Source organism: Eulemur rufifrons, chromosome 24 (genome assembly GCF_041146395.1).
Source record: "Eulemur rufifrons isolate Redbay chromosome 24, OSU_ERuf_1, whole genome shotgun sequence".
Classification (NCBI taxonomy): domain Eukaryota; kingdom Metazoa; phylum Chordata; class Mammalia; order Primates; family Lemuridae; genus Eulemur; species Eulemur rufifrons.
Genome location: NC_091006.1, coordinates 9471893 through 9485416, shown reverse-complemented (window position 1 = coordinate 9485416; position 13524 = coordinate 9471893). Strand labels below are relative to the sequence as shown.

The 13524-nt window shown below is 38.6% G+C and overlaps 1 protein-coding gene across 5 annotated transcripts; it reads right to left on the bottom strand.

Moving 5' to 3' along the window:
* Positions 1-2620: 2620 nt before the first annotated feature.
* Positions 2621-9182, bottom strand: LOC138374747 (zinc finger protein 225-like). Of its 5 annotated transcripts, none has more exons than XM_069457850.1 (7): positions 9168-9182; positions 6633-6759; positions 6384-6476; positions 4106-5141; position 4057; positions 3630-3768; positions 3272-3455 (listed from the first exon to the last, which is right to left on the bottom strand). In XM_069457850.1, exons 1-7 carry the CDS (start codon positions 9180-9182, stop codon positions 3280-3282), a joined length of 1587 nt encoding a protein of 528 aa, XP_069313951.1. In that variant the 3' UTR covers positions 3272-3279. The 5 variants fall into 5 exon arrangements, with proteins under 5 accessions (XP_069313950.1, XP_069313951.1, XP_069313954.1 ...); XM_069457853.1 differs by lacking the exon at position 4057 and having other exon boundaries at positions 3630-3791; positions 4197-4441; positions 4526-5141; XM_069457849.1 differs by adding an exon at positions 2621-2631 and having other exon boundaries at positions 3315-3841; positions 3926-5141.
* Between the last annotated feature and the right edge of the window lie 4342 nt (positions 9183-13524).

The following is a 13524-nucleotide window of genomic DNA, read 5'->3' as shown; positions in this document are numbered from 1 at the left end:
ATTATCACTTTTGTCTCCAGATATTTTCTAATTTTACTTCTGATTTATTCTGACCTATTGATTATTTAAATGTGTGTTGTTTATGTTCCATGCAACTGGGATTATTCCCCTTTCCTGCTGCTATTCGTATCTATTTTTTGTGATCTAGATGGTAATTAGAAAAAAATATTTTTATGGTATCAAACTTTCACATCTATTAAGATTTTTGTGCCCTAATGTATGGTCTATCCTGGGGAATGTCCCCTGTGCATTTGAGAAAATGTGTCTTCTGTTGTTGGGTAAAGAGTTGTGTGTGTATCTGTCAAGTAGATTGGTGTTTCGTCTCCTTCAAGTTATCTGTTTCCTTATTGATGTTCTGTCTGGCTGTCTTCTGCACTGGAAAGTGAGAAAGGAAGTCTTGCACTATTATTAGAGAGCTATGTATTTCTCCCTTCAATTCTGTATTTACTCCTTATATTTTGGAGCATATATGATGCTTGGTGGCTATATGCTTAAAATTGTTTCAACTTCTTGGTGAAATGACCCTTTTAGTAATATATCTTTTTTTGTCTCTTCTAAGAATTTTTTAGTTAATGCCTACTTTATCTGTTATTCATACAGCCACCCTTGCTCTCTCTTGGTTACTATTCACATGGAATATCTTTTTCCATCCTTTCACTTTCAACCTATGCCTGCCATTAGATCCAAAATGAATCTCTCGTGCAGAGAACATACTTGGATATATATTTTTTCAATCATTTTGCCAATATATATGTTTTGATTGGGGAGTTCGATTTATTTACACTTAAACTATCATCACTCATAGAAAAGGACTTACCTTTTTGTTTTCCATAAGTCTTGTTGCTTTTATGCCCCTCATTTCTTCCATTACTGCGTTCCTTTGTATTGAATTCTTTCATGTGGTGATACATTTTAGACCACTTATTTCCCCTCTTGTTCGTGTCACTGGTATTTTCCTTAGGGTTACAATAGGGGTTACATGTACTAACAACATCCAAAGTCATAATGATTTGTTTTAAATTAATACAGACTTAACTTCAATCACATACAAAACTCTGCTCCTTCACAGCTTCTCCCCCTTCATGTTACTGATGTCATAAATTAGACCTTTCCATATTGTTCCATATTCCATTAGCAGACTTACAATCATTTTTATGCATCTGTCTTTTGTATACTGTACAAAAGACAAGAGTGGAGTTAGAAACCAAAATTACAGCAGCACTGGGTTTTATATTCAATCATGCACTTGCCCTTACCATAGATGTTTATATTTGCACATGATTTCAAGTTATTGTCTAACATCCTTTCATTTCAACTTGAAGTACTTAGCACTTCTTGAAAAACTTGTCTACCACCAATGAATTTTGTTGGCATTTATCTGGGAAGTATTTATTTACCTCTTTTTTAAGTGTAGTTTTGCTCAACGTAGAATTCTCAGTACACAGATTCTTTTCCCTCTAGCACTTTACATCATCTGGCCTCAGAGGTTTGCAGAGAAATATACTGATGCTCTAATTCAGGATCCCTTATACATGACAAGTCACTTTCATCTTGCTCCTTTGAAGATTCTCCTTTGTCTTCTGCTTGCAGTAATTTGATTGTAATGCGTCTTTTGGTTTATCCTATTTGAAGTTCATTCAACTTCATGGATTTGTAGATCCATGTCTTCCTCAAAGTTGAGAAGTTTTCACTCTTTCTTTCTTTAAACAAGCTCTCTGTCCCTTTCCTCTTCATCTGGGACTCCTATAATACATAACTTGGTCCAAAAGAGGATGTCCACATTATCCCTTCAGTTGTTCACTTTTGATCATTCCATTTCTTTTTGATGCTGAAACACAATAATTTCATGAATTATCTTCATGTTCACTCATTTTGAAACTAATGTAGGAGAAATGGTTGCCATGGGCCCCAGGGGCACCTACCAGTGGCTTCAGAGACTTCTCAAACTCAATCTCTTACATATCACATCCAAATGGAAAGCTGATGCACATGTTTTCTCCTTTTGATTCATTTAACAACCAAGTGCTGAACATACAAAGTGCTAATCAATAGTAAGATTGTGGAAATTTTGCAGCAAACAAAAACCCTGCCCTGAGGGAACTTACATTCTAGTGGACCACAACTTTGGCAATGCCAATCATTAGAGTTTTGCAAATGTCTGATCAAACCCTTATCCTAAAGCCTGTCTCCTGAATAACAACTATTATTGTCAAGCTTCTGAATGAAGCCCTTACTTTACCCTGCATGAGCATATTCTCTTATGTGGTCCCGGGACCACTAGCTATAGTGACGTATGGCTAAAATCACAGACTTTAAGTTAAACAAATGTCTTCCCTCCAATAAAACCAGATGAAATTTATCACTAGGATGGATTCCATGATAAATTATAAAATATGAACTCGAAGTGAAGTGCATACCCCATGACTCTCATTTTTAATGTTTCTCCCATGTGAGAATTCAGATGAAATCATGTTTGTTAACAAGAAGTGAAGAGTTTACCACACACTTCACGTTAAGTTTTCTCTTCACTGTGGATGCTCTGAAGTTGAAGACGTCAGGCCTGATCAAAGAATATACCATACTACCCACACTTCCATGGTTTCTGTCCCATATGTACTCTCTAATGCATATAAAGATAAAAGTGGCCCAGCAATCCCACTACTGGGTATACACACAAAGGAAAGAAAATGAGTATGTTAAAGAGACATCTGCACTCCCATGTTTATTGAAGCACTATTCACAAGAGCCAAGACAGGAATCAAACTAAAGGTCCACCAGATGAAAAAATAAAGAAAATGTGGCATATACACAATTACCACTTAGTCATGAAAAAGAACAAAATCTCGTCATTTGTGGCAATGTGGATAAAACTTTAGAGGACATTATGTTAAGCAATATAAGCCAGGCACAGAAAGATAAATGCATGTTCTTGCTCATATATGGAAGCTGGAAAAGCTGACCTCATAAAAGTGGAGAATAGAATCATGGTTATTAGAGGTGGGGAAAAATAGGGGAACAGCCAAAATTGATTAACAAATACAAAAGTACAGCTAGATAGAGGAATTAAGTTCTGGCATTCTGCAGCACTACAAGGTGATTTAACAACAATTTAGTGTTTATTTTCAAACAGCTAGAACTGCAGATTTTGAAGGTTTCCAACACAAAGAAATAATAAATGCATCAGGTGATAAAAAATATGTTAATTTCACTGCTTTGCTCATTACACATTATATAAATATATCAAAATATTACAATGTATCCCATAGATGTGTGTAATAATTATGTATCGTTTAAAAATAATGACAACAGCATATCAAGATTCAAGCGCCTCTTGTAGCTCTTCCCACAGTCCTCACATTTGTATGGTTTTTCTCCATGGTAATCTCCTTGCTGGTCCTTAAGGTATGAATTGTGTACAATGCTCTTCCCACAGTCCTCACATTTGAATGGTTTCTCTCTGCTGTGGAGTCTCTGATGGGTTAGGTGAGTTGAGGCCCATCTGAAGTCCTTTCCACACTCCTCACATTTGTATGGCTTTTCCCCAGTGTGAACTCTCTGATGGGAATGAAGTTTTGAACTCTCAGTAAATCTCTTCCCACACTCTTCACATTTGAAAGGTTTTTCTCCACTATGGAGTCTCTTATGATTCAAAATACTTGAGGCCCGGCTAAAGCTCTTCCCACATTCCTTACAATTATAAGGTCTTTCTCCTGTGTGGACCCTCTGGTGCATGTCAAGATTAAATTTACTGTTGTAGCCCTTTCCACACTTCTCACATTTGTATGGCTTTACTCCACTGTGAACTCTGCGATGGGAATAAAGTTGTGAATTCTGAGTAAATCTTTTTCCACACTCTTCACATTGGAATGGTTTTTCTCCACTGTGGACTCTACGATGAGTATAAAGTTGTGAATTCTGAGTAAACCTTTTCCCGCATTCTTCACATTTGAATGGTTTTTCTCCACTGTGGATTCTCTGGTGATTCAAAAGACAGGAGGCCCAGCCAAAGCTCTTTCCACATTCCTTACATTTATAGAGTTTCTCTCCTCTGTGGACCCTCTGATGAAAGTCAAGATCCAACCTCCTTTTGTAACTCTTTCCACACTCCTCACATTTGTATGGCTTTTCTCCACTGTGGGCTCTCTGATGGGAATAGCGTTGTGAATTTGTATGGAATCCCTTCCCACATTCTTCACATTTGAAAGGTGTTTCTCCACTGTGCACATGCTGATGTCTTGAAAGACCTGAGGGCCATCTGAAACTCTTTCCACATTCTTTGCAGTTATATGGTTTGTTCCCTGTGTGGTCCATCTGATGTCCATAAAGATCTCGCCTACGAATGAAACCTATTCCACACTCCTCACATCTGTATAGTTTCTCTCCAGTGTGGACTATGTAATGATTATTAAGAGCTGATCTCTGACCAAAGCTCTTACCACATGTATCACATCTGAATGGTTTCTCTTGCATGTGAACGACGGAATGCCTGTTAAGATTTGATCTACTACGAAAACTTTTATAACATATATCACATTTGAATGGTTTTTCCCCAGTATGGATTCTCTGATGTTCCTGAAGCTGGGAATCATGAATGAAGGCCTTCCCACATTTGTCACAATTATAAGGTTTCAGTCCTGTGTGTAACTTGCGATGAACATAAAGTCCTGATCTACGACTGAAGCCTTTCCCACACTGCTCACATTTGAATGGCTTCTCTCCAGTGTGGACTCTCTGATGAGTTTGCAAATATGAGCTTTGACTGAATTCTTTACCACACACATCACAATTATAGAGTTTCTCTCCCATGTGGATTCTTTGATGAATACAAAGAGCTGAGCTATAACAGAAGCTTTTTCCACACTCGTTACATGTATAAGACTTCTCTCTTGAGTGTAATTGTTGATGAAGATCAAAGATTGAGATATCACTAAAGGACTGTTTATACTCATGACCCAGGTAAGGTTTCTGTCCTGTGTGAATAACAGACAGTCCTGTCTCAACCTGGGAGGGAATATCATCTTGTGTGGAGAACTGAGACCTGGTTAAGTTACTTGCTATTTGTTCCAAGATTTGCTGGCAGGACAACTCTTCATGTGATCCTGCTTCTGGAATAGTCTCCATCTCAGTTTGGATTTTGTCTCCTATCAGAAAACAGAAGTAGGAGATATGGACAAGTGAAGCCTGTATTGAGTATTACCAAGATTTCCAGTTAGGACATGGCATGAAACTTTTATGAATACAAGGCATGTTGGGTTTTCAAGTACACCATGGTCTCTCTGCACTGTATGAGACCAATTCAGAAGCACACCAAGTCTCCTATCTTAAATTCTTGGTAGAAATAAAACCTTGTATGGTAAATTATGTAACTAATAAGCTTGCATGGTAAATTATGTAACTAATAAGTATGTACATAATGAAATATGATTCAAAGGGAACTTTAAGGAGAAACAATAACATAATCAATACTTTATATATTTTAGTTTATGTTGTGTATCCTTATGAAGTGAAGAAATTCACCTCAGTAAAAAGAGGTCTGGGTGTTATCCTCAACGTCTGAGAGGTATAGGTCAAAAAATAAAAAGATCATCCTGGGATATCCAGGAGTGACCAAAATAATCACATGGGACCTGAAAAGTAGAAGACAGAGGCATAAGCAGAGTAGCAGAGGAAGCTACTCCATGACTACGGAGGAATGGTCAGAGATGCAAAGTTGCTGCCTTTGAGGATGGAGGAAGGGAAGTAAGAGCTGAGGAATGTGCACAGTCCCTAGATGCCTGCCATGGTATCCAGGTAAACCAAAGGAAAGGTTTCTTTTGCCCCAGAACACTCAGAAAAAATGAAGCCCTACAGACAACTGGATTTAAGTCCAGTGAGATTCACCAGAGTTCAGGCCTAAAGAACAGAAAAATAAGAAATGTTTGTTGTTTAATCCACGAAGTTTGTGGTAAGTGGTTACCACTAACAGGCAGTACAGCATCCTTAGCAGGACAGACATATAGCAGGGAGGACAAGGTGTCTGGAAAAGATAGCAAGAGAAAAGACAAGAGATGTAGTCAGAGAGGTAAAGGGGGATGAAATGCAGAGCACAGGGTCTGTAAAAGCCAAAGAAAGGGATCATAAGCTTAATAAAAATAAGAAGCCAAAAAGGCTGTTGAGCCTAGGAAGGGCAATCTGACTCACGTTTCCTAAGGATCACCTGGCTGCTATGAGGAGAGCGGAAGCCAGGCTGGGAAGGGTGGGAGCAGGGCGACCAACAGGAAGGAGGTTGTAATAATCCAAGACAGAGGTTTGGCAATTTGGACCAGGGCAACAGAATTGGACGTGGACAGAAGTAAACAGACGGGAGAGTCACATACAAAGATGCACAGTTGTTTGGTTCATACCTGAATTCCCTTCTCTCTGAGTTGCTGTCTTCATCATCCAAAATTTTTCTTCATTTTTGAAGTGGAAAGTATCTCGGTGGAATAGATCATGCCCTGTGAACATGCAAAGTCACATGCTTAATCCCAACACATTCTAGGTAAAATTTACTGGGAATTTAGGCTCCCATTGCACACTCAAACTGGAATAACCTAAGATACAAAGTCACTCCTGCAGCCTGACATTCCGTCACAGAGAGTGCCTGTCCTCACCCACTGACAGCAGGTTCCTGAAGTTCTCCAGCATCACATCTTGGTACAGCTCCCTCTGGGCAGAGTCCAGCAGCCCCAGCTCCTCCTCAGTGAAGACCACAGCCACGTCCTTGAACGTCACTGCCTCCTACAACATCCAACATGTGCAACCTCAATCTCGTGACCAGTGGTTACTGGGAGAGGGGTGGCACTAAGCGGGCAGAGAGGTGGGAAGTTGTTCTGGATGTTGAGAGACATAGGTCAACTTACAGATTTTCCACTCATTCTGTGTCTATCCTGACAATGACAGGCACTCATTTTCCTGAGCTCCCCCAGAAGTACAATGATGACAAAGAAGTCCTTTACTTCTACCTGTGTACTCATTGAGCCTACTTGTAAGTAACCCTCTAGGGACCCTAAATGCTGCAGCCTGGGCTACACATATTTAGGTTTTAATGAATTTTGCCAAGTGCCCCAGCAGCATTTAGCAATTCAGTGACAACATTGTTTGACAAGGCCTACTGTCTTCCACTCTAGTATTTGAAACCTGGATGCTATCACTTTTTGTTAATATCTGCCAAGCTAAAAAACTTATGGTGACCTTTGTGGGACAGCTATATAGCACATCCTCTGTATTCTCAAGGCATGAACTATATGCATTAATTGCAGCATTCAATGTCAAGATCTAGAGCCAGCATACCACTAAGTCCACACCAAGTTTCTGCCAGTTCCCAATCATGTGACTTTAGACGAGCTGGCCTAAATGCATTACTCTGCTCTAATAATTTTCACATGAGTTTTTTTCAGCAATTAAACAAGCTAATACATATAGCACTGGCAAAATTGTGGGGTACTGATTAAAGACTTACTAAGCATTAGTTATTTTTATTTATTATTATCATTGTTGTGATCTATTCCATCTCATTTCATGTCTGTGTAGTATTCCAAAGAATTGATTATCTATTTTCACCTATTTCAAATAATACTTAATTTTACATATTATTCAACGATACCAATCCTGTAAAGAAAATTTTATGTAGATCTTACCCGCCTCTTTGATTAGTTAAAATATTTTCAAATGAAAAATCAAAATGTCAAAAAATAAGCATGTTTAAATTGTGATCATATAATGTCATATCTTTGCATTCTTTCATCAAACTCTGTGATCTTTCAAGAGGAAACATGTTCTCTTATTTATCTTTGCACAGCCAAGAGCAAGTTACCAATTTTCCCAGGATTTTCGTAATCTGATTAGGAAAAATTTGTTTTGTTAGTCTCACTTACTTGAGTATAAATAATACCATCACCTTTTCAAATATTTATTGGCCATCTCCATTTTGCCTTTAAACTTGCCTGTTAATGTCTGTTCCATATGCCTTTGACTTTTTTTCTCTACTCTCTATTCTGTGCATAAGATTCTTATTTTAGACTGTCTTTTTTAGATAACTAAGTGGCAAACATTTTTGCCCAAAGTTGTTATATTTTCTGGCAACATTTTGTAAGGCATCTTTTGCATAAGGAATTTAAAGATTTTCTGTAACTATTGTTGTACCTGGGCACCTGGAGCTCTACATGCACCTGGGGAGGTGCCATATCAGGAAGAGAAGTGGTCACCCCAAGGTGGGGACAGGGAAGAGCTGTGCCATCTGTGGATGTCATCACTCAACAGGGCAGTGCAGTCACCTACACTACTGGGCACAGGCCCCTCCATGAGGAATTTTCTCTTTCTTCTTGTCTCTTTCACTTGAGCAGAACGGCTAACATTCCTGACACTTGGTTTCCTGTCTGAACCTGACCACGTTTCTTATATTTCACATGTGTAAAAGGAAGATGAGGCTGAGAACTGTCTCAGTCAGCTGCTTGGCGGAATAAACGCAGTAACAGAACACAAGTGACTGGCAAATCTTCTACTATTACTGGACGTTTTAAATGATGGTTAACTACTCCTTTGGTCAAACGCCTTAAAATATAAATAAAGAAGAAAGACTACTAAATAAAATACACACAAGGCAAAACTCAGGCATGGGAGAAACAAAATCTAGCTTTTCTTACATATAAACCTCCAGTAATACTTGTGTGAAGCAGGAGATATAGTCTCTTGTGCTGGGCTATTGGATATTCTATCTACAAACCACAGAAGGTGGCACATGTCAAACGTACCCTTTGAAAATTGAGCTCCTAGAGTATATAAGGCGAAAGTAGTTTAAAAGAAGGCAACCATTAAAAAAAAAAGACCATTATATGATATTAAATAAAAAGAGCACAATTTAAATTACATGAACATCTTCAATACAAATAGCCATAAATGTACATAATGAAGAGTAAAAAGAAGATGAAAAACAGCTAATTTGTGAATAAGGAAGTAGTAAAATGAAAGAAGTATCCATTCCTATTTTCTCTACTTCATAAAAATATTAATACAGGAAAACCAGAACTAAAAACAACAGGTTCTCAAATGCCTGTTGCTCTCCTTGAGTCTTCCCAACACAGAGAAAAACGTGACAATCTGAATAGTGAGGTGGCATTTTATCGCAAAGAGAGGCAAGTCTTACTCACTTTCGACGTGGTCATATTTCATCCAACTTCTGGGAATTTGTAGAGTCCAGAGTTATGTAGTTTGTGGCAAGGCAGAATAGTACCTGGAAAGTGCCACAGATGTCAGAAAAACATACAGGAAAGGGTGGCCTGGGATGCTGCCCACCAACCCAGATGTGCATTGTGAATTAGTAGGAGAATGTGCACAGCAGTATTAGTCATAATAACTCAAAAGTGCAAACAACCAAAATACTTTATCTGTAAGTAAATAGATAGACAAATTGTGGCACATCCACATACTGGAATCTAATTTGCAAATTAAAAGGAATGAAGTACTGACTCATCCTACTACATACATGAACCATGAGAACATTATACTAAGTTAAAGAAGCCATTCACAGAAAACCAGAGATTGTATGATTCTATTTCTATGAAGTTCCGCAGTAGGAAAGTGTATACAGTGAAAAAGTAGGTAGGTGGTCCCTGTATATGTAAGGTGAAAAAAGGACTAACAATAAGTGGGCATGCAAAGTCTAAATGTGGGTTGAAAATGATTTAAACTGAATTATGGTGAGGGTTATTCTGCTCAGTAAAGTTCCTAAAGATCACTGAATTGTACACATAATATGGATGAATTCTATGATATGTAAAATACACTTTAATAAAGTTGGAAAAAATAATTGTTCAGCTACATGTCATTGAAATTGAAATCCAATTCTGACTCTATACTGATAAAGTACTTATATTTAAATGAATGAATAAGCAAATGGAGGAGAAGAGGAAGGCCATCTTTACAGTAGAATGCCCACTAATAAATGGATGTCTCCATAAAAAACTTTATTAGTACAAAAAGTATTAAATAGTAACTTTACAATGGAGAAATCTGACATAACTCTGGCCAAGTGAACAAAATTGAGATCACGGATAATAGGATAAACTGACATTATTGGCCCCTGTTATGTTGCAGTCAAAAGGACCCTTCACCAACAGTGCATGGTGATATCCCCACCAACAATGCATAATCTGAACCTAAATGTGAAATACATCGGACAAACTCCAAATGAACATCTTTCTCCAAAACAACCTGCCCATACACTTGAGAAATATCAAGGATAAATAACAATAATTTTGAAAAGGTTATGATATCCTTCAAGATTAAAGAAGACTTTTGGTGGGGGAGAAGTGGGGATGGTTAATGGGTACAAAAATGTAATTAGATAGATAGGGTGAACAATATTTGACAGCACAATGAAGTGACCATAGTCAACAATAAGTCATGGTATACTTTACAATAACTAAAAGAGTGGAATTGGAATCTTTCTAACACAAAGAAATGATAAATGTTTGAGGTGATGGATACCCCAATTACACTAGATTGGATTAATATACATTGTATGCTTGTATCAAAACATCACATATAACCTATAAATATATATACAACTATTAAGTACCCATAATAAAGAAAAATAATTTTAAAAAGACAACAAAAACGTGACTATTATAAAAGCAATATATAAAATTCAACTTTGAACGGGATTGTGTGTGGAGGGTGGGGGCATGGGTACAGTTATAAGGACTTAAAACATAGAACAAAAGTAAATGGGAACCTGCACATTAGACATATTATCTAATACGTTATCTAGCACTATGAAAAAGATAACACTATTAACTACTTTTAGTAGTCTTTTAATAGATATCACATATTTAATATGTTATGTGAAACTCTACAACCAGCCCTTTCTAAATGCCTCTTACCAAGACACCCCATGACTACCCCAGAATGCGGGCTTCCTTGCTGTACAAAAGCTACAGTAAGCTGTGTCTGGTTACAGGTATGTTCCTGGTGATATTTGCTGATGGGCATCAACAGAGAAAACAGGCAGTACATAAAAAACTGGTAAATTTGGGTAAGGAGTATATGAGAATTACTTATATTATTTTTGCAACTTTTCTACAGGTTTCCAATTCAACAAAAGTTAAAATTTGAAAAGTGTCAGCAAACAGTCATTGGAATTATAATACCTGTGAGAATAATAAGGATGAACATGCTACAACATGGCAGTTCACGAGCTTATTCTCTCTTAACCGTGTTTGGAAATTCCCATAGTTAAATGGATAAGGGGAAAATACATTAAAAAATGATAAAAATTTAGTTAAAATATTCATAAATAAATACACAAATATACACAAAGACTAAAAAAGAAATGCAAAGGAAGCTTAACAATGACTATCTTTTCATCCTGGATCTATGAGTGATTAAAAATTTTTTTTCTAGTCATATTTCTCTAATTTCTGAATGCTCTACAATGATATGGTTCTATAACAATGCAAAATACTTGTAAGAAGTGAAACAAAACAGTTGACAACTTTGAAAAACTCATAGAGAAACCCAAGCCCATGAGCCTTGCTCTCAAGTTCCTTTCAATCAAGTCCTAACTTAACTTTCCCCACCTGATGCCAGCAAGTTCCTACACCTCAACAAAAACGTATTAAAGAGATTATCAACTCAGGGTCAGGACCCAGATTGCCCAGGTTCCAAACCCAGCTCCCTCTTACTAGTAGGTGACTATGTGCTTTGTGTCTCACTCTCATCTTTAAAATGAAAAAAAGCAGTACCTCTCCAAAAAGCCATGGTGTGGCATAAATGTATTTATTTATTAAAACCCTCAGAATAATGTTAGCAATTAAGACTTAATTATTATCAACACTCATGCCTGAGGACACACCCTGTACATTCTCCGTTGAGGTGAACATCTCTGTAAAAGGAAGAAGCCAAGTACCGCTCACGTAGAGCTTAGCTTTCAGTAGCCAAGAAGTCACCCCTTGCAGTTCTCTTTGAAAGTCAGGCTGGGGAAAGAGAAAGCTGTGAAATACCCCATACCGCCGTCCTCAATAAAAGGTAAATGCTCCCCTCCCTTCATGGAGGATGGAACTAACCCCCTCCTTCCTAAAAAGAGGTCAGAAGGCGTCCAGGATTATCCAGCGTCCTACAGGGATGAGAGAGAAGGGCCAGGGCCACTGCAGCTCTGACCCCAAGGAGGGGACCTGACCGCTTCCCGGCAGATTAACAATAACAAGAGATCTCTACTCATCACGTTACATCACACTGCTTTAAAGCTTTCATTTTAACTACCTCGTCTGACTACCAAAACAATTTTATTATAATAAGGTGCTCCTAATATCCCCATTTTAAAGAACAGGAATGGGAGTTACAGGGAGATTAAGTAACACCCCCAACGTTATACTATTAACTGGCTTCACGCGTGGGGTGGAGAGAGGCAGATGGAGGGAGCTCAGAGTTACGAAAACCCTAAAACCAGGCGAGATGGGACACGACCAAGTTCCACACTTCCCCGGGGACGCGAGGACCACCCCAAACGCCACAAGGCTGCGCTTCGAGATAGCAAACCGCCGCCCTCGCACCTCCAAACCTCCACTCTCCGTCGAGACTTCTTTTCCCCTAAATCGATCACCAATTCGGTGAGGATCCAAAGCGTACATGCAGGGAATTTAGACAGGCCTGCAAGATACGGAACTCCCCCAAACTACCACTGACAAAAACCGTGGCAACCTCACACTCCTGGAGCGGAAGTGCCTGGGGCGCCGCAGAGCGTCTGGACTACACTTCCCAGAATTCCGTGGATTTCCACCCCCTTGAGCGGAAGTGACTGTAACGCCACAGAGCATTTGGACTACACTTCCCAGAATTCCCTGGACCCCCTCTGCTTTAGCAGACCCCAAAGAGAGTCTGGCGCATAGTCTTGTGAATACTGAGGGAAAAACATCCGTAGTCTCACTCTTCTAGGGAAGTTTCACGAGTACCTGGAGCTCCTTGACTACACTTCCCGCAGTGCCCGAGTGGAACTAATCAATAATGTGTTTACTGTTAAAACTCAGAGTTGGGTCATTAGCTCTCCGTGAGTCTCCAAAAGAAAATATTTAATATGAAGCTGTGCCCCAAACAGTTAAAAAGAACCAGTGACTAACAGAAATTCTTGAGCTTGCAGGGTGGTAAATAAGAAAAGAAACGACTTGTTGAAATGCTGAAACACCCTGAGCTTGTAAAATAATACTGGCTGAAATTGGTTGGAACCAATATGGCCAACTTGAGTCTGCATAGAGTGAGATTGCTGTTATCACAGCCCAAATTTCTGCTGCATGTTTCTGTCACTAGAAAAGAACCCAAACTCTGTAAAATAATTTAAAGACGTTTATTCTGAGCTGAATATATGCCACCACTGCCCAGAGAGCCACACCAAAGAAGCCTTGAGCAAATGGTCTTGCTGTGGTTGGGTTACAGTTTGGTTTTATACCTTTTAGGGAGACACGAATTACATGTAAAGTCATTAATCAATACATGGAAGCTGTACATTGGTTT